General features: G+C 40.7%; 1 protein-coding gene across 3 annotated transcripts in view; it reads left to right on the top strand.

Annotated features, from left to right (window-relative positions):
- Window positions 1-27,537, top strand: part of LOC126237299 (leukocyte elastase inhibitor-like) — a 150,594-nt gene that overhangs the window by 29,759 nt on the left and 93,298 nt on the right. For all 3 annotated transcript variants that reach the window (XR_007545058.1, XM_049947258.1, XM_049947257.1), the window contains exon 5: window positions 18,059-18,273. Coding sequence is in view for 2 of the 3 variants with exons in the window: in XM_049947258.1 (XP_049803215.1) it covers window positions 18,059-18,273 (215 nt within the window). In the remaining variant the exon portion in view is untranslated. The remainder of the gene's footprint in view (window positions 1-18,058; window positions 18,274-27,537) is intronic.

The following is a 27,537-nucleotide window of genomic DNA, read 5'->3' as shown; positions in this document are numbered from 1 at the left end:
TGATTTGACGCCACTTTGGCGACTTGCGCATCAATGAGGATGAAATAATGATGTCCAACCCAGCCGGGAATTGAACCTGGGCCCTTAGGATTTGACATTCTGTCATGCTGACCACTCAGCTACTGGGGGGGTGTACTGTTAAGTGGTGATTCCCCACAACTTTGTGCTCATTGTCATCAACCTTTGATGATTTGCCCTTTCCTGACCTAATGCCCTTTTTTTTTAACCACTTAATATTCTAATGTGTGTTTGCCATCTGAGTTATCAGTCATTTTAGCAAATTATGCGCAGACTGCCACTCACATTTTACTTTCTACCGTTGTAGTGATATGGCGAAGGACATTCAATCTGTAGTTTGGAACCTCTGAATGATGAGTCAGTGTCCAAGATATGATTTTTGTGGTCAACATGGAAGCCTTCCTATGACCAAGCCAGAGAGAAGGTGCAGTCAAGGAATAGGATTGAAACAACGGAGAGGAAGGAGTACTGCAATGGCTCAGGGCCCAATGCTCGCCATGTAAATACCCTCAAAAGATTTGTAAGACCCTGGGAAAGGATAACTTGAGAGTTAGACTCAGAAAAAGGGAATAATAGTGCAACAACTTGGGGTCCCATGTCCACAAAAGAACTGTGAGGCCCCCTAGAGGGTGAAAATGGGAAATTTGTTTCTCCTTATCATACGTAGTATGTAAAACTAATGGACAGTATTTTGCTTCCCGATCAGTTCTTGTTATTTCCAGTGCTGCCCAGTGAGATGAACCATGGACTGCGGGGCTGCATCAGGCGATATTGGTTCCCAGGTGGCAAGCTGTGTGTTCATGTTTTCATGACACATCAGGTAGCAGCAGCAGGTGTGTGGTCTTGCTGAAATGGTGGTGGAATGTTGGCTGACAGGGCTTGGAAGGTGAGGCAGCGCCCAGCAGTTCATGGCTGGGTGAGGGTGGTTGATTTTATTTAAATAGCAGATGAAAATAACAGTGGTCACAGCCCACTATTGCCCACACCGAAACAGGGTTTATTGTGCAGTTTCATTCCTTGTGATTCAAGCAAGGCCAAACAGTACCCTTAAAGAGTGGAAGAGGACCTTTACTAGGGCTTTATTGAACACAGTTTCTTCAGGACTTGAACCAAATATTCTGTGTCTTGGGATCTCCAGCATTTAGTGCTGGAAAATAAGGTGTGGTGCAGTTTCATCACCCTCGCCACACAGCCTACACTTGGGGCTCCTTGCTGTGTACCCAACATGTGCAGGAGTTTATTAAAGTTCCCAAGGATTGACATCAGTCCTACCATGAGTTTAGTCCATCTCCTGTTCCGTCCCACTATGACAGAACTTCTCTTAAAACATGGATTTGACATAATTGGTTTGGCATGTTTTTGTTATTGGATCATAGTTCAATATTTTGCATATTGTCGTCTGACTGAGCTTCATAGTTTTGATTTAACCATCATCTTAGTGATGGTAAGATGGGTTTCGGGCCAGCAAATGGAGTCGTCGCACCTGTCCTGACCAGCTTATCAGCTTGTTCATTGGTTGACCCTAGTATCACAACAACTAATGGTCTTTGATGTTGTTGTAGGGGCTGATAGAGATTACAGAGCTGCTTGGTTGCCTGAATAAATATAGATGCTATGATCTTCATAGTGCCTACAAAAATTCTCCAACTGGAGTACCTAGGCCAGTTTCCGTAGAGATATTACTCTTTCTAGTCTACGTTTTACTCTGTATGCCCTGGCCCTAGCACCTTCTCCTCTTTCTGACCCATCAGTAAACTAGACTGTCTCAAGTGCAGTCTCATGGATTGTTCTTACACTGCTCTCTAGTTTCAATTGTTACATTGAAAGATTTATTGAATCAGCTGGAAGTTATTGTATTGTCAGCCGGCATTTCTCCAACTGTGTCTATATTTACCAAATTTCCTGTATTGGTGGGAGATTCTGAATATCCTGAAGGTTTCCAGTTTTTAGCCTATGTGCCTCAGCTGCTGCCTCCATGTCCAGCATTGTCTCCATCCCAGCAGTGAGTGTGCTGCTAATACTTCATGTTACAGCTAAGCAGACCAGTCTCTGCAACTTATTAAGATCCTTAGCAGCCACCTTCTGTTCTACTTTGTTCCACCATACTGTAGTCCCATAAACTGTCATAGGTCTTATTGCAGCGGTGTATATTTAGGACATATTCTTGGAGTTTAGACCCCAGTTTTCTCTGCAGGCTCTTCTAATGCTTTCATCTTAGAGCATATATTCCGTATGTGAGTGGGGTCTGTGATAGTTTTGGTTCAAATGGCTCTGAGCACTATGGGACTTGACATCTATAGTCATGTGTCCCCTAGAACTTAGAACTACCCTAAGGACATCACACAACACGCAGTCATCACGAGGCAAAGAAAATCCCTGACCCCGCCGGGAATGTGATAGTTTCCCATCCAGGATTATGCCTGGATACTTCACTAACTGCTCTACAGTTAGGGTATTGTCGACAAGTGTAAGGTTCCAATGTGTTTGCTGGATATGCTTCTTTGTAAATCGTACAACAACAGTTTGGACTGAACCTTAGCTCCTGTTTCCTGCACCAGTTTTGCACGATGTTCAGTGCATATTGTGCCACTGTTCTAACATTACTAGCAAATTAGCCAAATATTACAATAAGTAAGTTGTTTGTGTATCCTTCGGAAAAGTAGTCTGCAGATTCAATCCTTCGATGAGTTCACTCACCACTAGGTTCCACATTAGTTGGGCAAAGCCTCTCCTTGCAGACAACCTCTGGTGGTGTTGATCACCATTTTTCATTCATTATAGTGGCTTCTAAACATCTGCTCAACATCATCTTAATGCTCCTACCTATGGTGATGTCAGTGCCACGCACTTCCGCAGTTCTGACCATGGGTTTTGGAGGTAATATTGCTAAAAACGTTCTTGATATCCAGGAATGTACAGAGAGCAGTTTCCTTAAAATGTTGTGTTTTTTCCACCTTCCAACAAGTTGCTAAAGTGCTGTTCCACACAATTTGCCAAGTTGATATGCATGTCGATTTACATCTAGAGCCACCTCGGTTTTCCTCCTTTCCATAATGTGGACATTAACAAGTTTCTCAGACTTTTAAGAAAAAAGTACAAACTGATTGGTCTCATATCCTTAGCCTTGGTATGATCAGTTGTCCTTAGTTTAGGAATGAAAACAACCCTCACTGTCCTCTAAACATTAGGAATGATTCCTTCTGCTAGGCTAACACTAGACAGACTACGTGGGAATCTAATTAACTTGAACAGTTGACAAGTTCTCAGTGCACACTGTCTTTATTTTTTCCCCACACATTCTCTGGCAGATTTCCAGAGACTGAGTCTTGGTCTAGTGATGGAAATGAGTCTTGAGGTGCACATCCTGCTTCTCATATGTTGTTCTTGTACACTCAACCATCCTCGTTCAACAGAGTACCTCCTGGATTAGATAGTATTCTGGTGCAAGTAGCTGTGCCTTCTACATTCTCACAGAATAACTTCCAGGATGATAGCTTTGCATGCTTAATTGCAAGGTTGTATTTTGCAAAGGCATCCTGATATTTTGCCCATTGTCCTTCCCTTCTTGGAATGTTGAACAGCCTTCTTACTTGCTTCCTTCACAGTTACAGGTTATTGTTCCACCAAGGTATATTCCTGTTCGTGCACTGCCTGGTGATTGGGCAGTTTTCTAAGTATGAGGACATAGTGGCAGACATCACTGTGTCTGACATTTCTTCAGAATCTACTGGATTTCTAATTGAAATTCTGACTTCCAATAAGCATGACCTGGGGTCTTTTCTATATGAGACCCAATCTTTTTTCCTAGGATTCGTATCAGCCATGGTCTGTTTAACATCTATTTCAATCTCAGACTTATTGTATGAGTGTTGCCCAGAAAGTAATGCACTGCATTCTGTTTCTCAACCGAAAACAATTATATGAAAACATTATGTATCTGTTATCTGAAGTCTCCTGAATGAGCGCGCCAAGTTTGTCATTTCCGAGATATAGCGTAGCTGCAGGACAGTTTCAATATGGCATCTGTAGTGATGTATGTTACAAGCAAATGCTGTCATTGAATTTCTCACTGCAGAGAAAGAAATGGTGGGGAAAGTTCACATACACTTGTGCAAAGTCTGTGGAGCATCTGCTGTCATAAGAAGTACAGTTAGCTGCTTGAAAAGGAGGGAGAGGTTATCGAAAGATGGTTTGGCAGAGCTCTATGATTTGCAGCGGTCAAGGAGACCATCCACAGGTGTCACGCCAGACACATTGCAGAAAGATGCTGTTGTAATTTCTGAGGACAGATTAAAGGATTCTGTTCATGAAAGACTTTTTGAGGATGATGATGAGGAGGTGATTCACACAGTGAAGCATTGGCTCTGCCTCCAGGATAAGGATTGGTACTGACAGGGCATACACTCCCTTGTTTCGTGCTGGAGGAAGGCCATAGAATGGGATGGAGATTAGTGGAAAAATAGGATGTGCAAATAAAACACCATTCTTTTGTGTGTAATTCTCATTATGTTCAATAAAGAATTATTGAAGAAAAATATGCAATGCATTACTATCTGGGCAACCCTCGTACATGTGGTTAAATGAGGAAGACCCCAATGCAACATGTCATTGTTTGACATAGCTATCCATTAGAATGGACCCAAAAGTTAAGTCAGTTACTTCTTCCCTTGTTATGCTCTTGAACATAGATTCCCTGCCCCTATTCAGAATCCGCAGTTTGCTTTAGAGTAAATATCAAACTGGAGACCAGTACAATGTCCTTCATGCCTCCTTCATCATGCTGTTTCATCTTGGTGGTCACTAAGTTCTTGGAATAATTACCTGCCATCGCCGTGAATGAAATTCCTTTTTTTTTTTTTTTTTTTTACATAAATGCTTGTTTTGGAGTTCCTTAGATTTCAAGCATAAATCAGCTTACCTTCAGTTCCTCAGAGGCCTGAAATGCCCACTGTATATTGATATATCATGGCCACATCAACCCCATTTCTCCCCAGAAGATAACTCAGTGTGCCACTTGTTCCTTTATTTTGTTGCAGGTTTATCTGCACCTAACTACAGTCTCAGCTCCTATTCCTGTATTGCCCATGGTCACTGATTTCCACCATGAGGGTTCAGCCATCCAGTACAACGAGGGTTCAGCCATCCAGTACAACTTTTTGGTTAGTTACTTTCTAATATTCTGTTGAGACCTTCTGTTTCTGCACTCGTATTTTCTTGAACAATCTTTGGAGGAGTATCCTTAAGAAGTTTCAGTACCCAAATTGATACATCTGTGGTCTTGAAGAACTCAGCCACTGTCTTGACCACCAGCTTCATTTTCTCCCAAGGAGATATATTGGGCACCATGTCCTTCAGCCAACATACTGTTCCCATCCCCTCGCAGACGAAGATAAGAGTACATTTGTCCAAATAGACTTTCCTGAATTTGGGACCTGGAGTAGCATCCTCCTCAATCTTCTCACTCACACATGAACAAACTCTACTGGCTATTAATTCATGCTGAGCAGTGGGTATCCCTGTTCCATAACTGCTACCCTGAAAACCCTGACTGCAGTACTATAGGTCTGTATCCGTATTCCTTACCTCAGGTATTTCTGGATGCAATTATCCTGAGAAGTGGGAGTATTAGACTCATCTCTTGATCTATTTCCTGTCTTGGAGGTGGAAGAGGTCTATTTACCCCCTTCACTTTGAGACAGTGTGTTTTTGGATGTCTTCAGTTCAAGATCATTTAGTTCTCTCCATTTTTGTTTAGGAAGTGATTCTTTACCTTTTGCTTTCGGAGAAATTTTCTCCTCTGAGACCCAGACAAGGATTTAATCTTGACCTAAACTTGAACTTCTAGGCAACAATTTCCACTTCTTGGACTGGTCTATTGCCTCTTCCAGTAGCAGAAACAGCAGCCATAGTGCCAACTCTGATGCTAGGATATTTTATCTGGTGAGACCTGCCTGGAGTGGGAGACTCTGACAATATCTGTGCTACTGCCAGCATAGCCCTCAGCCTTTTGCAAACATGCTAGCCTCTCAGCCTGCACAGACAGTGCATCTGTAAGGCAGTGTCCCCAGAGAGGGGTGAGGGTGGTATCTGCTCTGTGTCTGTTAGGGCTTTGACTCGAGGGCCTCACCCAACACAGCTGGGCACAGAAACTTTGTCGAGCTGTCCTGAATCAATGATAGGCAGATGCTGGGGATTTATATACTGCTGGCTGTCACTGACTATGCGAAAGAAGCATTGTTTCTGTATCACATGGAAGTGTCTTGAATACAGGCTAGAGACTGAGATCCACCTATTTTGTACAGTAATGGGTCGAACAACAGAAACTACACGAAGGGTGGTCATTGTCTTCGCTAATGACTTGGGGAAATTCAATGTGGCTGCTGCCAGTCAGGCAGGTTGTTGTACGCAATGGTCAATGCTTGGAGCTCTACACTGTGTTGGTGGAACTGAGTATTGGCTGTGGTCTAGGCTGTTATAGTACCTAGTTTGTCTCTGAACTGAGGGCAAGTCCTTTTGAGTATGAAACCATTGTTGTTCATCGAAGAAAAGTTTGAGGAAGTAGCATCCATTAACAAAATGCAAAGAGCCTCCATCCCCATTACAACAACAACAACAACAACAACAACAACAACACTTCCTCAGTCACAGGCCTTACTCTTCTGTGAGAGGCTCAGTGACATGTCTGTCACCATCAGTCCCCACAAGAACCTTGACATGATTCATAATGTTACTTTTCATTATAAGCTCATGTTACAGACAGATGAACTGTATGCAAACTTGAAATAATTGGGATATTAATTTTGTTTGTTGTTTCCAGTGGGAGCCAAAGGATACTGAAGCCTTCATTTTGGTTTGCAAGGGGAAATATTATCTAAAAAGATCAAAATAAAGGTTTATTGCTATGATTTAGAGTTCTATTTTCCATGCCCTGTGTGAAGTTTTAATACACTATGTTTGGACACATGTCAACATGCTGCAACTGTACTTCTACATGTGGAAATTGTAGGTGGCTCCATCATGAGGACACCCCATGTGTCCAACTGAAAATATGTATTAATTGCACAGAAAAACAATCACCTCATTCTTCCAATTGTCCCATGTTGAAGCATGAAAAAATGAAGCAGTAATATAAAACACTTTTTGTTCCTCACATTTTGAGGCAAAGAAGAGAGATGAACACCTACATCCAATTCAAATTGCCACAAATTTTTCAAACAAGGTGACTAAGACCCTGTCTATATCAAAGATGAACTCATCTGAATTTCCCTGAGGCCTGGTAACCACAAGAATTTACCTGTATGGGAAAGTGATGGAACCCACTTTCCCTCTGTTCCCATTACACCCACATATGGAATCTTGTTCCCACCCCCTGCTGAAGAAAAAGTGTCTTACTCATCTGACCTCCCCCAGTAGAGAATTACTTTCCTTCAGACCTTCTCAATAGATTAACCCTGCCTTGTGGCTTGATATCAGTCAATGCCTACAAAGTCATGGGATATGTGATGCAAGAACAGCTTGTTCATCCTCTCTTCATGATATGCAACCAAATAACCCCCAACCACAATTACAATTCTGCAAAGAGAACAGGGGTAAAAAAGAAAATAAGAAAAAGCGAAAGATGAAAGTGGACCAGGTGGCCTAAGCTGCATAACCTCGCACCACCCCTACTACAAGTCTTATAATACAGGGATTTACAGCATTCCTGCTGCCCAAGGTGATGCAGGCAGAAGCTGAAATGTGACCCATCTTGTGTACTAGCCACCCCTGCAACCATCATCCAGTGGATGTATAATAGTTATTTTCACTGCCTTGTGGAGAACAACGTATTCTAATGAAACAAGTACTCACAGACCTAGACTTAAATTTACTAAAAAGTGACACACTAACTCATTTCATTGTGGCACATGGAATGCAAACAGCTATTGATCTTGTTTATGTGCAACCTTCACCTCTTCCCCCCACTCCAATAGAGGACGTATGACAACCTGTGTGAGAGTGATTATTTTCAGATTGTCATAACCTTCTACATTGTTATCCATGAGTGGCTTCAATTATGATCCCTCAAGAAAGCTTATTGGCATGCTTTAAACACCATTTTACCATCCAATGCCTCACTACAAGGTGCTACTCTACAAGGTAATAATGACATGCTCCATCATGCTGCCTTATGAAACACCAAAAGAAAAAAGCATAGTGGGAAAAATACACCACTGCCCTAGGGATTCATAACTCTTCTTCACAGATATGGACCAAGATGTGTTGTGTGTATGATAGCCAGCTAGCAACTGGTATTTCTGCTACCTCCTGGACAACAATACTCATTCTGATGCTACTGTTACCACACGTCACTTTGTGCCACATTTTCCTCAAGCCTCTGCATATGGCAACCAACCCCTCAGCCTTCTTTCTGCACAAGGGAATAGAATGAGAACCTGTCCTTCACTACTCAAATCTGTAACTGTGTAACACGCCTTTAAGTGAGTGGGAATTCCTTAGCAGTTCAGGCCTTTGGCTATGACACGGCTCTTAGCTACAATATGGCACTGGGACTTGATGGTATTCACAATCAAGCACTAAAACATCAAATATGGATTTACATTTCAGTCTTATCCATGCCATGTCCTCATGCCATATCCCCAGGCCTGTAATACAAATGGGCACACTCTGTGGCACTAAGGGAACTTATGTCTCACTCTTACTGACAGATTTTTAACTCTGCATATCAAGATTATCTCCCTCATGAATACAGATTGCTCGAAGGTGAAAGACATGTGCCAGTTACATATGTCCATGAAGGAGGTTATGAGCAATACCACCTACCAAATATGTCCAGTAAAGTTACTGCAGAATTGCCAGCTCTGCAACCTGAACTTGCTTCTGTGTAATGTTTCCTTGAGTGGTCTGCAAGTGGTAGACCAATTCTACACATGAAATGTGCTGATCTCCAACATTCATGACCTGCTGCGGGACCACCATAGAACAGGAATCTCCATAACATTCCTTTGGATACTAAATCAAGTGGGTATCCCAGACATTAATTTGCAAGCAGACTCACCAAGAGCAACTGTAATGGAAACATTACAAATGAGAGCACCAGGCACCAAGATTCGCTCACGTCTCAGACACTATGTATTTTGGGTGTGGGACACAGAGTGGCAAAATACTGCACATACCAACAAACTTGGAATGAAGGAAAACAGAATTAAAAGGGTGGTGAAATTTGTTCCTGGCCTTTCTAAAAGCAATAGTTGTCATATGCTGTATATGTATTGGTTGCACCAAATTTGCACATGAATCCCTTGCAGCAAGAGGGGCTATCTCAGAGGAGCACCGTTGGTGGTACTTCCTATACTCAAAGAATCCATCACCCTAACTGACCTATGTCGTAAACTGAAATTATATATGCCCCACCTTGAATGCAGGCTGACAACACAACAGCTATTGACAAAGATTTATGTTTTTAAGGGAATGGGTATTACAGTAAAATCTAGAGCCTGCATGCATCTCACTGGCTTAGTGAGTGAGTGAGTGAGTGAGTGAGTGCAGAGGTGGCGTCATTCCCTGATATCATAACTCCAATAGGCCCTCAGCTTCCCTGCAACCCTGAATTGCTGTGCACTGCTACATTTTACTCTGTGAACCGACATGTTTAATTTCTTTCCATTTCACTTGTAATACTGGTTTTCCTTATGCATCTCTACACACACACACACACACACACACACACACACACACACACACACACACATTCACTCACTCACTCACACTCACACGCACACGCACACACAGCCTGGGATGCAACCTGTATGTCGTGGGCAAATGCACTCTGGAATAGGCAGCTCACCATCATGCAAATTTGTGTCCATCACTCATGTACAGCTGGATCTTACTCTCATTACTGAAGATAACTGAATGCCATTCTGTACTAGTTCTAACATCACCCTCTTGAACTACTCTCTTGCAGGAGGACATTCCTGGCTTTTTAACACTTCGACTTAGCTTGCACTTTTATTCCCCCCTCTTGAATGCCTTGGTTTGTCTTTACACTTTGCCCACAGTCTTTAGAGCACTGAAGCCCCCAGAAATGAATAGGTCAAAGCTAGCAGCTTGCAGCATATCTTGTTTGATTTGGTAGCTTTGAACACATTTCAGCCATATACCTCTACCTATAATTATTGCTGCCAGCTGCAGCTCTCAGTTGTTCCAGTGCTGCTGCCAGATGAGCTAAGAGTTTAAATCTCAGCTCCTCCTCCTCAATAACCAAGAAGTAATAAGCACAACTACTGTAGGGCTATTTCATCTCAAATCATACAGGCCAAGAGTGAATGTGTCACACCGCTATTTCAAAGTTTGCAGGAAAAAAAATGTATGTTGAAATTCAACAGGTTACCTCTCCAGAACTACAATATTTTGATTTTCTGACTAATTGTTAAAATGCTAATGACCTTTCTAATTGTTCCCAATACTGTGAGACATGATTAATACATACACATCTCATATATATAAGTAAACTATGGAAGTTTGTAACTTTTTGCAAATTTCAAAATTACATGTTTCGAAAATTTTAATAGTCACAGGATGTTAACTGTCTTGAGACTTGAGAAATTATAAAGTGAAAGGACTGCTGACTGTCAGTTATGACATTAACACATGAAATTCTTTAACTCTCAAAGTATTTGTACATAAAGATAAAATAATCTGAATTTTGTATTTAGAAATTATTTTCTCCGAAATACCCATCCTAAGTGTACTAAAAATTTCATGGTACATTAGTTGGGACTATACAATCAGTGTGTGCAATACTTGTCCGTACAAAATGTGGGAAATTTTTTAGGTAGACCTCTCAAGGTCAAAAAATCATCGACGCTTAAATATTTAAACTGATCGCTGATTTTAAGTAAATGTCTTGCAAAACTCGTATTTCTGAATTGGAATAATTACTTTACAACATTATTTTATTTGAAAGCATTTTATAATGAAAATGAAATACAGAATATTTATGCCCATTGTTCGTTTTTATGGTATTATTCATAAATTATTATTGTCTTCTGTCGTGATTTTACTTCTTGATGACTTTCCAGGAATTAAATCTGCCTACAATGAAACAACGAACACTGCACTGTTAGAGAGTGGTCTTTTCTTTTTCATCTGCTTCTTGTATAGTTGTATAGCGAAGACAAAATTTCATACAGACAAGGATGATCCGACAAGAGCAGTACTTGGGAAATGGGAAATGCACACTGATTTTTTGGGGAACTGCACTGTAATTTTTTGGTGATAGTCATTAGAAAGCATTAAGAGGACAATGAGACATCATAAAGGCAACGGTTATACACTCCTGGAAATGGAAAAAAGAACACATTGACACCGGTGTGTCAGACCCACCATACTTGCTCCGGACACTGCGAGAGGGCTGTACAAGCAATGATCACACGCACGGCACAGCGGACACACCAGGAACCGCGGTGTTGGCCGTCGAATGGCGCTAGCTGCGCAGCATTTGTGCACCGCCGCCGTCAGTGTCAGCCAGTTTGCCGTGGCATACGGAGCTCCATCGCAGTCTTTAACACTGGTAGCATGCCGCGACAGCGTGGACGTGAACCGTATGTGCAGTTGACAGACTTTGAGCGAGGGCGTATAGTGGGCATGCGGGAGGCCGGGTGGACGTACCGCCGAATTGCTCAACACGTGGGGCATGAGGTCTCCACAGTACATCGATGTTGTCGCCAGTGGTCGGCGGAAGGTGCACGTGCCCGTTGACCTGGGACCGGACCGCAGCGACGCACGGATGCACGCCAAGACCGTAGGATCCTACGCAGTGCCATAGGGGACCGCACCGCCACTTCCCAGCAAATTAGGGACACTGTTGCTCCTGGGGTATCAGCGAGGACCATTCGCAACCGTCTCAATGAAGCTGGGCTACGGTCCCGCACACCGTTAGGCCGTCTTCCGCTCACGCCCCAACATCGTGCAGCCCGCCTCCAGTGGTGTCACGACAGGCGTGAATGGAGGGACGAATGGAGACGTGTCGTCTTCAGCGATGAGAGTCGCTTCTGCCTTGGTGCTAATGATGGTCGTATGCATGTTTGGCGCCGTGCAGGTGAGTGCCACAATCAGGACTGCATACGACCGAGGCACACAGGGCCAACACCCGGCATCATGGTGTGGGGAGCGATCTCCTACACTGGCCGTACACCACTGGTGATCGTCGAGGGGACACTGAATAGTGCACGGTACATCCAAACCGTCATCGAACCCATCGTTCTACCATTCCTAGACCGGCAAGGGAACTTGCTGTTCCAACAGGACAATGCACATCCGCATGTATCCCGTGCCACCCAACGTGCTCTAGAAGGTGTAAGTCAACTACCCTGGCCAGCAAGATCTCCGGATCTGTCCCCCATTGAGCATGTTTGGGACTGGACGAAGCGTCGTCTCACGCGGTCTGCATGTCCAGCACGAACGCTGGTCCAACTGAGGCGCCAGGTGGAAATGGCATGGCAAGCCGTTCCACAGGACTACATCCAGCATCTCTACGATCGTCTCCATGGGAGAATAGCAGCCTGCATTGCTGCGAAAGGTGGATATACACTGTACTAGTGCCGACATTGTGCATGCTCTGTTGCCTGTGTCTATGTGCCTGTGGTTCTGTCAGTGTGATCATGTGATATATCTGACCCCAGGAATGTGTCAATAAAGTTTCCCCTTCCTGGGACAATGAATTCACGGTGTTCTTATTTCAATTTCCAGGAGTGTATCTTGCAGCTCATGAGACACACTTATTATCTGTCCCACCCAGCACTGACTGCCATACATAAAAGATATGAAATGGCTCACTACAAAGTCTTCTAATGTATACTGTGGTCTTTGCATTTCACACATAGTAACAGGCTGCATTTTGTGGGGAACAGTTCTTGCAATGTATGTGCTACTCCAGGATGCAGCCTAATAGTGACTTGATTCAATTTCTACCACAGGCTTCATAGCAGATCACTGTTCTTTCATTTTAAAATGGAATTTCTTTAATGTACTTTCATTTAGAATTAAGAGTTTGATGTTTGTCAATATCGTTGATATGGTGCATACAAATCCAGTAGCATCTCTTATAGCATCAACAGCTTTATGCTGGAGATTAAATCTTGTTACAAGATGTTTACAGAGACCTCCTACTCCATCACATGTACTTTTTCCATCTGAAAATACCCATTTTCTGTCTTAATTCCTGTACTACAGTATTGATCAAGCTCATAAATCTGAAAGGAATTTTTAAAATGAGATTCTGCACCATCAGTCACATACACATGATTAGGAAATGTGTGGCGTCTAGATGCTATCTCATCAATTATCATGCCGCAGCATACCATGCGTGTGCACTGTCCTGGATGAGATCATCATTTACAACAGCAAAACATTGTGATGTTTCAAGGAAGTGAGCAACACATGTGAGCACTATGGGACTTATCTTCTAAGGTCATCAGTCCCCTAGAACTTAGAACTACTTAAACCTAACTAACCTAAGGACATCATACATATCCATGCCCGAGGCAGGATTCGAACCTGCGACCGTAGCGGTCGCGCAGTTCCAGACTGTAGCGCCTAGAACCGCTCAGCCACCCCGGCCGGCCATGTGAATATTGCTACCTGTGATGTGTACCAGTGGTAACTTTGAATTTCATTTTGCAAAGCAACAGACCAGTTCCCAGCAGAGTCAAAATAAGGAACTAACGTGTCAGTGTTCTGGGATGTAGCTGATTTTACTTCTGCTATGGCCTGTCTCTGAAGCCTCTTGATATGATGGTGAGCTATTCCTTTCAGGACTCAATGCCTAACCTTTGTAACAAACCTCTCTGGCTCTACTGTCTTCTTTGCCAACTCTCCTCCCTCCCACAATGCATAGGTTACGTCATTGTCAGTATCGTGAAGATGTAATGCTTCAACAGTCCTCACTTCAGCACCAGGACACATTGCACTCTCCTGCAACCTACCGTATTTCCTCGAATCTGAGCCGCACTCGAATCTAAGCCGCACCTGAAATTTGAGACTCGAAATTCAAGGGGAGAGAAAAGTTTTCCACCGCACCTCCAAATCAAAACAAAGTTGGTCCATTGTAATATGAGACACAATTTAGGTCAAATGGATGAAGATACAGCTACAGTACTTTGTTTCGAGTTGTAAGCTTAATGGTTAAGCTTTACCAAGTAGCCATTGCTATGTGTCAGGCACTCCGTCCTTAATTGTACGGGTACCCTTACTTGTTCACGTGCTTCATCTCGTTTGAATCGATTGCTTATTTTGCTTTGATCTGATAAGTGCCGTTCTCTTTGTTATAGGTGTTTACGTCACTCTAAGCTGAAAATGCATTATTGTACTGTGTCATGCATTGTTTTTCACATTCAGATAATGAGTGTTTACGACCTGTTGCCGCTCGCGGCATGGCTTGCTGTAGTGCACACTACTGCTGCTTACAATAAAAGAAATGAGAGGAATTGTCTCAGTAGCAAAACAATGGCAAGAGACTGCTATTTGTTGTTACTTACACTGCTGCTTTCTTTGATAATGATCAACAAGAACCAAATAATAGACTGCGTATGATAGAAGATGTTCTGAACAAGAGTTTAGCGAAAATTTTTCTCCGCTTGAAAATCTTTGCAGACGCCTCTTTAGTACATTACATTCTGCACAGAAATTAGTCATCTTAGATTTAAAAATCTAGTCAGCTGCCGTGCATCATTTCTGACTGGATCACTATTCAGCATAAGAATAATACGAATATAAACATGACATGACATGATATGTATATTCTTCCGCATTTGATGTTGTCTCACTCTAGTTTTGTAGTTCATTAGGCAGACAGGATGTAAATGAGATAGCAGCAAACGCGAAAGAATACACGGCATAATGTTTACATTCTTCTACCTTTTCTTTTAATTCGTTTACTGACGCAGAAGTTTTGGCGCCAGTATTTATCTTCGTGCCTGCAAAGCATGCCTGTGTGGCGCTACATATATTCGACGGCAGAAGTTAGTTGTGACGGCACCTACCAACATTTTTCAGAGCTTCCGCTTACTTTGCACTTGATTCTAAGCTGCAGGCGGTTTTTTTTATTACAAAAACCAGGAATAAAGTGTGGCTTAGATTCAAGTAAATACGGTATGTCTTATCTTGTGGCTCTTGACCTCTTGACTTACACACAAAAGCATCAGGTCCATCTCTGTGTAGTTCTTTCCTGTGACACTGCTTATGGTGGAACAAACAAGTTTGAAATTAGTGCAGTAAATACATGTGCATAGTTCCTTCACGGGCTGGCATTTTACGCATTTTGGTCATAAGGAGTAAAATTTTGAGAGACCAATTTTTAAATTTGAGTTCTCCTTTCTCATTAGGAGATGTGCTTCTCTTATTGATCTTGCCACGTGTCTTTTTAACTTTTTTACTGACAGAGATAATGCCAGCCTGGTTAGGACTTTGCCTGCTGCAATCTTTGTCATCACTTAAGTAATATTCCAGAGCAACAATAAGCGTATCGTCTTGCAGCAGATGCCCACAATAAGTATCTGGGCATGCCCAAATAGCGCTCTCATTCTTTATTTTGCAAGCATTTGAAATCAAATAATGCAGGGGACTGCTTAGAGTAGCTACCTGGAATCAGTGTCAGTAACTGTACCTTTTCAGTATTAGTGGCTTTTGAGATAGCAGTATTTAGGTTTCGGAACCACACATCACATTTCAGGTATGTATCACTATCTTTGGGCTTTGCACCAAGTGCATCTACATTATACACTTCACAAAGTTTTGAAGATGTTGCTTGTGTAAAACTAGTTTCAATTTCTTCCACTTTTCTTTTTACATACTGTTTACTTCTTGTGCTTCTTATCTTTCCCTGACATTTAAGGGGAGGGGGGGGGGGGATATAGTAGGGGCTACAGCAGAAATGCTAACATCCAACGCATCAACGACTTCACACCCAGGAATATAAACAACTGCATTGTCTACTTCAGTTTCACATTCGAGGTATGGTTATCGTTCAGGTGAGTTGTCACAATTTCTTCTTGTGGTGAGTCTAGCAATACCTGCACAATGGATGTGATGCTAGTAACATTACTTGAGAACTAAGACATTTCTGCAATACCTCTGACAGATTTCCAACAACTGTGAAGTGTTTTTCACTTTTCTTAAACACCACATTCCTGTGTCTTTTTTCATAGTTCACATATCTCACTCTTTCACTACTGTATTTCTTCATTGACACTGTATCTAACAAAAAGTTAAGACCAAACCAAAAACTTGATGCAGAGTGGTTTATGTGCAAGGTCTGACTTGTTTGTTACAAAAAGAAGAGTACTGGAAAGTGTTGCCAACATGCATATTTTGCACTGGAAATTCAGTGTTGCGAAATACACAGAATGTTGAAAGATTTTTAACACTTTACACAGAAAAATATTGTCCGCTGTGTTTGCACTGACTGCTAACATATTAACCAAACAATATTTTGTGTAATGTCAAAAGTTTTCGGATGGTTTTTTTCGAGTAAATACTGTAATTCGTAAAAACTTGTAAAAATGCAATTCTTACATTTTTAGTAATAAATAATTACATAATACAGATAGCTGGAGCAGAGAAAATACTGTTTATAATTACATCAGTAATATCTGAAAAATATGACAGAAAAGATAGTGTTCGATGACTTTCCAAATGAGAAAAAAAAAATTTTAAGTGGAGAAATTAACTTAAAATTTATATTTTCATCTAAAATTTGTAAGTTAAAGGAAGGCCATAAGTGTGCAAGTGTCAAATGAACTTAAACACACTAAAAGGGAGCTTTAACGCTAAACATCTACCAGGTCTCCAATACTTTTGGTTTATTAGTTATGTTTTTTTTTCCTCTGTTGTAAAAGTTATTTACAAAATATACATTTTTCAAAGGGCTCTGTCATTTACAAAAATTAAGATAAAATGGAAATACTTTATTTATTAACAATCATGATATAGAGGTCTAATATATATTTTTTTCCTGAGAAATTCATGACCATGAGTTGACATGACCTGTACGATTTGAGGTGAAATCATCCTGTATTGCCAAACTATAGCCACCTCTCATTGCAAGAAAGTCACTTCCCACATTAAAGTGTAGGCAACTTTCACACTTTCAACCATATCTCACTACTCTAGAGCCGTTTCCACACGTGCCCAGTGTGATGATATTCAATTAGCACAGACAGACTATTTAACGATAGCTGTTACTGAATAATTAACATTATGCAGGTTACTTCTTTCACTCAACCGCAAATGACTAACAGCATGTTATACTTACATTGTGGGAGAAACACGTCGGTATGATTTATAGCCATTACTTTGTTAATTAGATAAGAGATTACTAAATAGTTTGCAGTGGAAAGATGTTTTATCCCATATGCGATTTATCTGCCATGGCAGCACAAACTGGCATTAATTTAGGTTGGTTTTGCTACACAGGTATAAAGAGAATAGCAGCTACTATGTAAAACAAAATAAATAATTAAACAATGGAAGTTCTTGGACAGAATAATAACAGTGCGAAATGAAATAGAATGGATTGCTACTCACCACATAGAGGAGGCATTGTGTGACAGACAGGAACATTGAAAGAAAACTGTTAGATATTATAAACTGTCGGGCAAAGCCCTTTGGCAGATGCAGAAAAAAATGCAAACACATGGTCACTGTTGTCTCTGGGCTTCTTGGTTGTGCTACAGGAAGTTCATAAGAGTAATTTGTATGGTCACTGCACTGACCAATGCTAGCTTTTAAATGGCATAATTTTCTCTCTCTCTCTCTCTCTCTCTTTTCCTCCCCTGCCCCTCCCCCTCTCTCCGATTTAGAATGCCATTGAGTGTACTGTGTCAAACTCTGTGTTTATTGAAGAGAATGAATTAAAAGGTATGAAAGTTGGAAGAGTTACCATTCTGGTGGTCAAAATATTTTAACAGTTCAATTTAAGTATAATTAATTCTTCTGTTTATATCAATTACAAATACTAATAAATAATTTTTTTATGTTTCAGACAGTATCTCTCCTTTCACAAAATTAATACTTATAAATGCAATATATTTCAAAGCACCATGGAAAATTCCTTTCAATAAGAAGCAGACATCAATTGAGCCATTTTATACTACTCGAACTCAGAAGAAAGATGTTCCTATGATGTATATGAAAAAACGTCTAGGCTATAGTCAACTTGATGAAATAGACAGTGATGTTCTTGAATTACAATATGAGGCAAGTTTATCTGGTAGTTTCAAATCCGGTGTAATAATTGACTACAGGGTAGTCAGAAACAGTCTGAAAAGCTTGTAAGGATGCTGCAGAGTAGATTGTGGTGAGAAATAATTAAGAAAAAAAATATACATTGTGCCATTTCAGTGTTAATTATCAGATACAACTAGTCAGTTCTTACCATAAGATAAAGGTTAGCACATGAGACTGCTCAGCCTTTGTACTACCATCCCATATCCAGTTTTTGTATTGCTCTCATGTTCAGTTTTTAGGAAACCAAATGGAGAACACATTTGATGACACCACCTCTGGTGGGCCACTTGAATTTACATGTGCATCGGCCTGATTGGCTAACTTCAATGCTAATTGTATATGGTGCAATGTATCAGATTTTTTCCTTAATTATTTCTCAGCACAGCCTCCCTGCAACACCCTTACAAGCTTTTCAGACTGTTCCTGACCATGCTGTATATTTATTATACTGGGTGTCCCAAAAAGAATGACCTGATTTTAACTTGTAATAATATTCAGACAAATGTCACTAGGTAACTGAAACAGCACTAGCTGTAATTGGCATGGTCTAGAGTTTCAGATAAAATCCGCTAGATGTTGCTATGAGCACTGACCTGGAGCGTCCAGCCAGTCTCGTGCAATATGGCATCCGTGCAACAGAAGACGTATTGTGTTATTGAATTTAGTCATACTCCATCAGTGATCACAGTTCAGCGGGTGTTTCATATTAGATTTCGTGCTAAACCACCGTCACCAAAGAACATTCAGCAGTGGAATAAACAGTTTGAAGAAACAGGGTGCCTCTGTAAAGGCAAAAGTCCTGGCCAATCGCGTGTTCCTGAACAAACTGTGGAGCAAATCCGATGAGCATTTGAGCGGAGCCCCTGCAAGTCTACGCGTCGTGCTAGCCGGGAACTTGCATTACTGCACCTGACAGTGTGGTGTGTGTTACAGCGTCGTTTAGCCCTCAAACCATACCAATTACAACTGGTACAAGCTCTTTGAGATACTGACAAAGTGGAGTGAGTGGACTTCAGTGGTGCTAGTCTAGAGCACATGGAAGACGACACTTTTATGTCACAGTTGACATTCAGCAATGAGGCAACTTTCCATATTAGCAGTAAGGTTCACCGTCATAATGTGCATGTATGAGGGCTCAAGAATCCTCTTAGACACTGGACTCGCATTCGGGAGGACGACGGTTCAATCCCGCGTCCGGCCATCCTGATTTAGGTTTTCCGTGATTTCCCTAAATCACTCCAGGCAAATGCCGGGATGGTTCCTCTGAAAGGGCACGGCCGACTTCCTTCCCCATCCTTCCCTAATCCGATGCGACCGATGACCACGCTGTCTGGTCTCCTTCCCCAAAACCAACCAACCAACCAAGAATCCTCATGAAACAATTGAACATGTACGTGATTCACCAAAAGTGAATGTTTTTTGTGCTGTTTCGCAAAGCAAGGTTTATGGACCCTACTTTTTTGAGGAAGAAACCGTAACAGGACAATCATATCTTGCAATGCTATGGAACTGGTTATTCATCTATTTCATCTATCAGCAAGATGGAGCACTACTGCACTGGCACAACAATGTGCACAGTTTTCTCAATGCTAACGTGCCTCAACGTTAGATAGGGTGTTCAGGATCGCGAGACCAGGCTTTACACTCTTGAGCACCTAGGTCCCCCAACTTAACACCATGTGATTTCTGCCGTGTGGGGATATGTTAAACAATGTGTTTACGTTCCCCGCTTACCTCGTGACATTAAGATCTTCTGTCTTTTCTGAGTAATTTAGTATGCAATTTTTTGATGTTAAGCTCTTCTTCCTAATAAATAATTCTATTTAAAATCAGGTCGTTCTTTTTGGGACACCCTGTATTGTGCTGCCAATGAGCAATATTATTGTTGGGTAAACTTGTTAAAATTTAGTAATGCCATACTAAAAATTTTGTATTTCCTATCAGAGTGAAGGAAAGAAAATCAGGGTGTATACAATCCGGGACAACCAGAAGATGCGGGAAAAACCCAGTAATTTTTTCATCCGGGAAAAAACCGGGAGAAACATGGGAATTTTTGGAATTACAGGAATTTTTCATTGTTACAGTTTTCAGTTAAATTTTTGTAATTTCGACTGGTAAAAACCAACACTCTAACAAGGAATATTACTGTAGCCTGTTACTGCAGAATAATACTGGAGCAATAAAACATGAATGTAGTGATGCCCTGGTTTGGAAATATCGTAAATCTGGGGTTGATGTGCAGAGCAGTCCGAGTTGTAGTGGGGAGGTGGGTAGTCTCCACCTGACATGTGTTTACGTTAAGTAATTTTGCTGTTTCCTCTTTGTTTACTGCTCTCGTGTCAAATAAAAACAGAACAGATTTCTGTGGCTGGTAGCTATCAAGTGAATAAAATATGTTCACATAATTATGGGAGGCTAAAATGTGTTGTTAGCATTAATCACCTTTCAGAACAATGAAGTTTTTTCTGTTGGCTTGCTACAGAAATTTGGCTTTTATTAATCTTTTCCGCTGAGGCAGTCAATTTATTTGAAACGAAGTGTTTAATTCCACACTATTGGCTAGTTTCAACTGTTCGCAGCATTTCAAGTGCACATTTTCATCTTCTAGTACATACAGGGTTATGCCATAATGAAGATCCAAACATGAGATAATACAATACCGGTACTACAAAAAAATTTACATTCTGAAAAGCACACTGAAAAGCATAATACCAGGTCAAGGCCTATTTCATTGGGAATCTGGACATCTGAATGTGCACTTTAAGTCGGATCATGCATTGTAGTTTGGTTCACAAAATTCTGATGCTTTCAGAGTGTCCTTTGATGTCTTGTTTCTTTTATGACATAATGCAAGATCTTTTAACGTTTTACATGTATGAACATACAGGCTTCCTACATCATTGTAGCTGCGCCAAACGCAGTGACACTTGTTATCTGGCGCTCTCTGGCAACTGCTGGAACAAACGTGTTTCTAACAGATCACGGGAAAATATTGCGAATGGTGGTGTGAAAAGTGGTACTTTCAAAGTAAATTCCCTTTCATGCAAGATGAACTATGTATGAGAATGTAAGATGAATTTCTTAAATCATAGAGCATTTGACTCTCATTTCAAAATCAACTCTTTGATGATGTGCCAGTTAGATTAATTTCGAGCCTAGAAGATCAGACATTTATGTCATTATTAAAAATTTTATTGGCTCATTTGTGTGATGTATCTTGTGTAGAAAAGATCAACATTATATGTGAGAGCTTTGCTGTTCTTGTAGCAACATTATGTATATTAATTTAAACCATTAACTTTTCCTATTTGTATGTTCACACTACTCAAGTGATGTTGCTATATTGGCTGACTACATCACGTGTCCTATGCTCTGAATATCCGCTGTCATCGGCTGACGAGATCACATGACATGACGTATGACTGGCTTACAAAGGCGCACCACAATCTTGATTTCGATGCTTCAGAAAGTAACATGCAGTGCTTCGTAGAATTCAACTTTAAATAATACAAAAGTATGCAGCTTAAATGTTACTGCATGTCAAAGATCTTTCCAAAATGCGTTTTTTACCCTGAGTTTCGTTTTCTAAAGTGTCAGGAAATTCTACACCGATGTATAAAACCAGTACCATTCAAACAAGTGATAAGTTTCACAGTTCTGACAAAGTATACTGTCACTTAACACGGAAAAAGTGTATTTTCACCTGGGAGAAAGTGTGTTTTTAACCGGGAAATCTGAGATTTTTTTTTTTCCTTGTTTGTGTATACACCCTGAAAATATACTTACTTTTTACTTTACATGTGGCAAGGGCCTTATCGACCATATGCCTGCTCTATGAGCCTCTTCCACTTCTGCCTGTCCAATGCGCTGTTTGTCCAGTTGCTGCTGCTGTTCCTCATTGTGTCCTCCCAAATGTTATCCCGCCATCTGATTCTGGGTTTCCCCTCTTCTCCTTGTTCCTTCTATTGTTCTGCTGAATGCCATTTTAGGTAGTCTATTCTCTGTCATTCTTGCTACATGGCTTGCCCAATTCAACCTTCTCCTCTTGAGCACTTCGACGATGTTACGGTGTTTGTACAGCCCTCTTAATTCTTCATTTCTTCTTATTCTCAATTACATGTTATTTTCGTTGTATACAGGTCCAAAAATTTTCCTTTGTACTTTTCTTTCGAATATAACAGTTTTTCTTCATCTTTCTTTCTAAATGTTAATGTTTCACATCCGTATAACATCACAGGTATAATGGCCGATTGATGTAAGCGGATTTTGAAGTTACTGTTAAGTGATCTTTTTCTTAGAATTTCGATGAAACTAAAAAGTGTTTTGTTTGCTGTTGATAAACGGGCATCTATTTCTATATCTGTTCTGTTGTTATTACTAAAAATACTCCCTAGGTACTTGATGTGGTCAACAGTCTTGAAATTGAATCCATCTAAAGTCAGTGGTGCATCTTTTCTGGTTTTCTTACTTATGGGCAGGTATTCTGTCTTTTCTTCATTGACATGTAATCCTGTTTCCTCAGCAATTTTGTAGTAATTTTGCATCATTCTGATTAATTCTGTTTAGGAACTACTTATTAGTGCTACATCATCTGCATAGGCAAGTATTGTTATGTTCACATCCTGTAGCTGGATCCCTTGTGGACTGGTTTTAGAAAATTCTCTATCAATCTTTTCTAGGACAAGGTTAAATAAAATAGGTGAAATGGCATCCCCTTGTCTCAGTCCAGTGTACACCTTAAAATCTTCAGTTTCTCCCACCGGTGTCTTTATGCGACATAAAGTTTCATCAATACACATTTTAACTACTCTGATTAATTTTGATAGTATTTTAAATTACTTCATTATATTTAGGAGTGTCTGTCGGTGTATGCTATCATAGGCCTTTTTAAAATCTACGAATAATATGTGGACATCTACATTGAATTCCCACGCCTTCTCAGTTACTTGTCTTAGAGTGAGTAAGTGATCTAATGTGGATCTGTTTCTGCGGAAACCGCATTGGTATTCCCCAACCAGTTCTTCTGTTATTGGTATCAGCCTGTTTAATAGGCAGCTTGATAAGATTTTGTAGGTGACATCTAGTACGGCAATTCCTCTGTAGTTATCACAAACTAGTGGATCATTCTCCTTAAATATGGGGCACACAATTGCAGTTTTCCAATCTGCAGGAATGGTTTCCGTCTCCCAAATTGTTTCTGTTAATGCCTGTATTTCTAATTCCAGTTGTGGGCCTCCATTCTTTAATAACTCAGCGTATATCTTGTCCTCACCACAAGCCTTGTTGTTCTTTAATTTCTTTATTGCTTGCTGTATTTCATTTACTGATGGGGTAGTAACTGTATCAATTGTATCAGGTTCTTCCAATTTAAAGTAAGAGTGTGAGTCATTGCAATTGAGAAGTTGTGAAAAGTGTGTCTTCCATCTGTTTTGTATGTCACTTTTGTTGGTCAATATTTTCCCATATTGATCCTTTACAAACTGTTCCCTTTTATTGAATTTACCAAAGGATTTTTTTATATTTTGTTAAATCTGTCTTGTCCTGTGATGTTGGAAATCATCCTCTGCTTCTCTGATAATATTGTTACAGTATTCCCTTTTCTCAAGTCTTTGGGTTCTTTGCGTTTCATGGCGGAGTTTATAGTATCTTTCCTTCAATGTCACATTGTCCCGTTCTTTAATCCATGCATTCCTCGCATTTCTTCTTTCCAGCACTTTTTCTTGACACTTTGTGTTAAACCAAATTTTATTAGGTCGTTTTCTTTTACCTATGATTTTCGAAGCTGCTTCTTGAATACAGCCCTTCAGGTGTCTCCATCTGCTTTAGACATCCTGTGTTCTTGCATTGGTCAGTCTTGGTTTTGTTAGGTTGCTTTCAATTTCTTTTGCAAAATTTTCTTTTATATCTACTTTCACCAGGTTTCCTATGTTATATCTTGTAATTTCTTCTCTATTTCTATTTACTTCCCTTTTCAGTTTCACTTTCATTTTTGATATTATTAACATGTGGTCTGTGTCACAATCCGCTCCCCTAAAGGTTCTGACATCATTAATGCTGTTTTGGAATCATTTCTGGATAGCGACATGATCTATTTGATTGACTACCTTTCCATCTGGTGAAATTTTGTGCTGCTTATCGTGAGGCCATTTGTCACTGCAAAGTTTATAAGTCGAACCCCATTCTCTGAACTTTCCTCGTGTAAGCTAAAATTTCCTATGGTTGGTTTGTAGATTTCTTCCTTTCCTACTTTGGCGTTAAAATCTCCTAACACTATTTTGACATTGTGCCTACTTAATAAGTTGTACGTTTGTTCCAGTTGGCTGTAGAATTCTTCTTTCATGTTGTCATCCTTATCTTCTGTGGGTGCGTGTGCATTTAGAAATGTAATGTCTAACCACTGTGTCTGAATAGTTATGTATGATATACAGTTATTAACATGTTTGAACTCCCTTACTGAGTCATCTATTGTTTTGTGAGTGTAGAAACCGGTTCCAAATTCATGGCGCTGACCGCAGTCTCCATACATTATTGTCCTGTCTGCTATTTTCAGTGAACCTGTTCCCTGCCATCTTACTTCTTGGAGAGCTACCAGTTGCACTCTATATTTTCTTAATTCTTTTGCTAGTATTTGGGCAGTTCCAGGATGATACAGGCTTCTGATATTCCATGATCCAAAAGATAAATCCTTGTAGCTTTGCCAGTTTTTGTTCCAGTAAATCCTGTCCTGTTTCCGAGGCTGGCATTGAGTATCCTGACCGGCTTTTTTTTTTACATGAGTGGGTTGGTAGCCCTCTGCACAATTCCCAATCTGGAGGACCAGGAGTCTTGATTTTGGGGTACTCTACCCCTAGGAGGGTTGCCTTCACTGCGGCTGAGCAAGCCTCTCCTGCCCGTGCTAGTTTTGGTCCACCCCGGGTATTTTATTTCCCTGGTACCCTCTATATCTAGACAGCATTCCCCTATCCGCCACCTGGGGAGGTGCCCGATGGGGGACTAGCAAACCCCACACGGGACCCTGAAAATATACTATTCTTTTTCATAGAAGAGTGTTCATGGCAGTGGACACAAGTAGATATGAGGTAGAAGGTGAACATACTTCTTTGAAGGTCATATGATAGTGGTAAAATAATCAAATGAACAGAATCACTATACAACAGTCTGTATTAAAATTAAATCAAAGTCATAAATATGAAGTTCTTTCAAAAATAAGTAATAACACCTTTGTATACCCTGAAAATATACAAAGGTGTTATTATTTATTTTTGAAACAACTTCATATTTATGCCTTTGATTTAATATTAATACAGACTGTTGTATTGTGATTCTGTTCATTTGATTATTTTACCACCATCATATGACCTGCAAAGAAGTATGTTCACCTTCTACCTCATATCTACTTGTGTCCACTGCCATGAACACTCTTCTATGACAAAGAAGGAAAATATTTCTGCAGATGAAAATATCTTCTTGCCAAATTATTTATACATTCGTAATTTTTGTGGTTCATGGTGTGGGTTCCTGTAGTCATGTCCTAGTTCATGAACCACGGGCAACGTATGAGTGGCCAAGTAAGTGGTCCTGACAGTCGGGATACCAGTTACTTTGGAATAAGGCTGGGCATCTCTGACATATTCTGAGTCATGGTCACCTTTGTGCTCATACGGCAAAGACTATCAAATCCACCGGTTAGTCCCTCAGCCATTAGGGGTAAAGCCCACAAATCCACCGGTTAGTCCCTCAGCCATTAGGGGTAAAACCCAATCGTGACATTTGGGTAAGGGGTGAGAATGAAGAGGAAGTGGGAGAATACAAGGTCTACCTGTCAAGAGTCAAAGAAGGAATAGCACAATGGGGTGTAGGGCTTTACATCAGGAAAGAAATGGAACCCAGCGTAGTTGCAATAAGGTATGTAAATGAACGACTGATGTGGATAGATTTGACAGTGTCTAGCAAGAACATTAGGATTGTGCCGGTATATTCGCATTGTGAAGGGACAGATCAAGATAAGATGGATAGTTTTTATGAGGCACTCAGTGATGTAGTTGTTAGAGTAAAGGACAAGGACAGTGTTCTGCTCATAGGTGATTTTAATGTCAGGATTGGAAATCGAACAGAAGGGTATGAAAAGGTTATGGGTAAATTTGGAGAGGATATGGAGGCCAACAGGAACAGGAAACAACTCTTGGATTTCTGTGCCAGTATGGGCTTAGTAATCACAAACTCCTTTTTTAAACATAAGAACATTCACCAGTATATTTGGGAACGCAGGGGAACCAGATCTGTCACTGACTATATGATAACAGATCAGGAATTCAGGAAGGCTGTGAAGGACACACGTGTATTCAGGGGATTCTTTGATGACACTGATCATTATTTAATCTGCAGTGAAATTGGAATTGTGAGGCCGAAAGTGCAGGAGGTCAGGTCCATATATAGGAGGATAAGAGAGGAGAAACTTTAGGATAAGGAAATCAGGCACAAGTACATAACAGCGATGTCAGAAAGGTACCAGTTAGTTGAATGTAGTCAATTACAGTCATTGAAAAAGGAATGGACAAGGTACAGGGACGCAGTACTAGAAGTGGCTAAAGAATGTCTTGGAACAGTAGTGTGTAAAAGTATGATGAAGCAAACAGCTTGGTGGAATGACACAGTCAAGGCAGCCTGTAAAAGGAAAAAGTAGGTGTATCAAAAATGGCTACATACTAGAACTCAGGTAGACAGAGAAAGTTATGTTGAAGAAAGAAACAAAGCCAAACAGATAATTACAGCATCCAAGAACAAATCTTGGGAAGACTTTGGAAACAGGTTGGAGACTATGGGTCAAGCTGCTGGAAAACCATTCTGGAGTGTAATTAGCAGTCTTCGAAAGGGAGGTAAGAAGGAAATGACAAGTATTTTGGACAGGTCAGGAAAACTGCTGGTGAATCCTGTGGATGCCTTGGGCAGATGGAGGGAATATTTTGAAGAGTTGCTCAATGTAGGTGAAAATACGATCAGTAATGTTTCAGATTTCGAGGTAGAATGGGATAGGAATGATGATGGAAATAGGATCACATTTGAGGAAGTGGAGAAAATGGTCAATAGATTGCAGTGCAATAAAGCAGCTGGGGTGGATGAAATTAAGTCGGAACTCTTCAAGTACAGTGGAATGTCAGGTCTTAAATGGCTACACAGGATAATTGAAATGGCCTGGGAGTCGGGACAGGTTCCATCAGACTGGACAAAAGCAGT

This window comes from Schistocerca nitens, chromosome 2, assembly GCF_023898315.1.
Source record: "Schistocerca nitens isolate TAMUIC-IGC-003100 chromosome 2, iqSchNite1.1, whole genome shotgun sequence".
Taxonomy (NCBI): Eukaryota; Metazoa; Arthropoda; class Insecta; order Orthoptera; family Acrididae; genus Schistocerca; species Schistocerca nitens.
The sequence above is the reverse complement of the archived record's forward strand: the minus strand, read 5'-3'. Positions and strand labels throughout refer to the sequence as shown.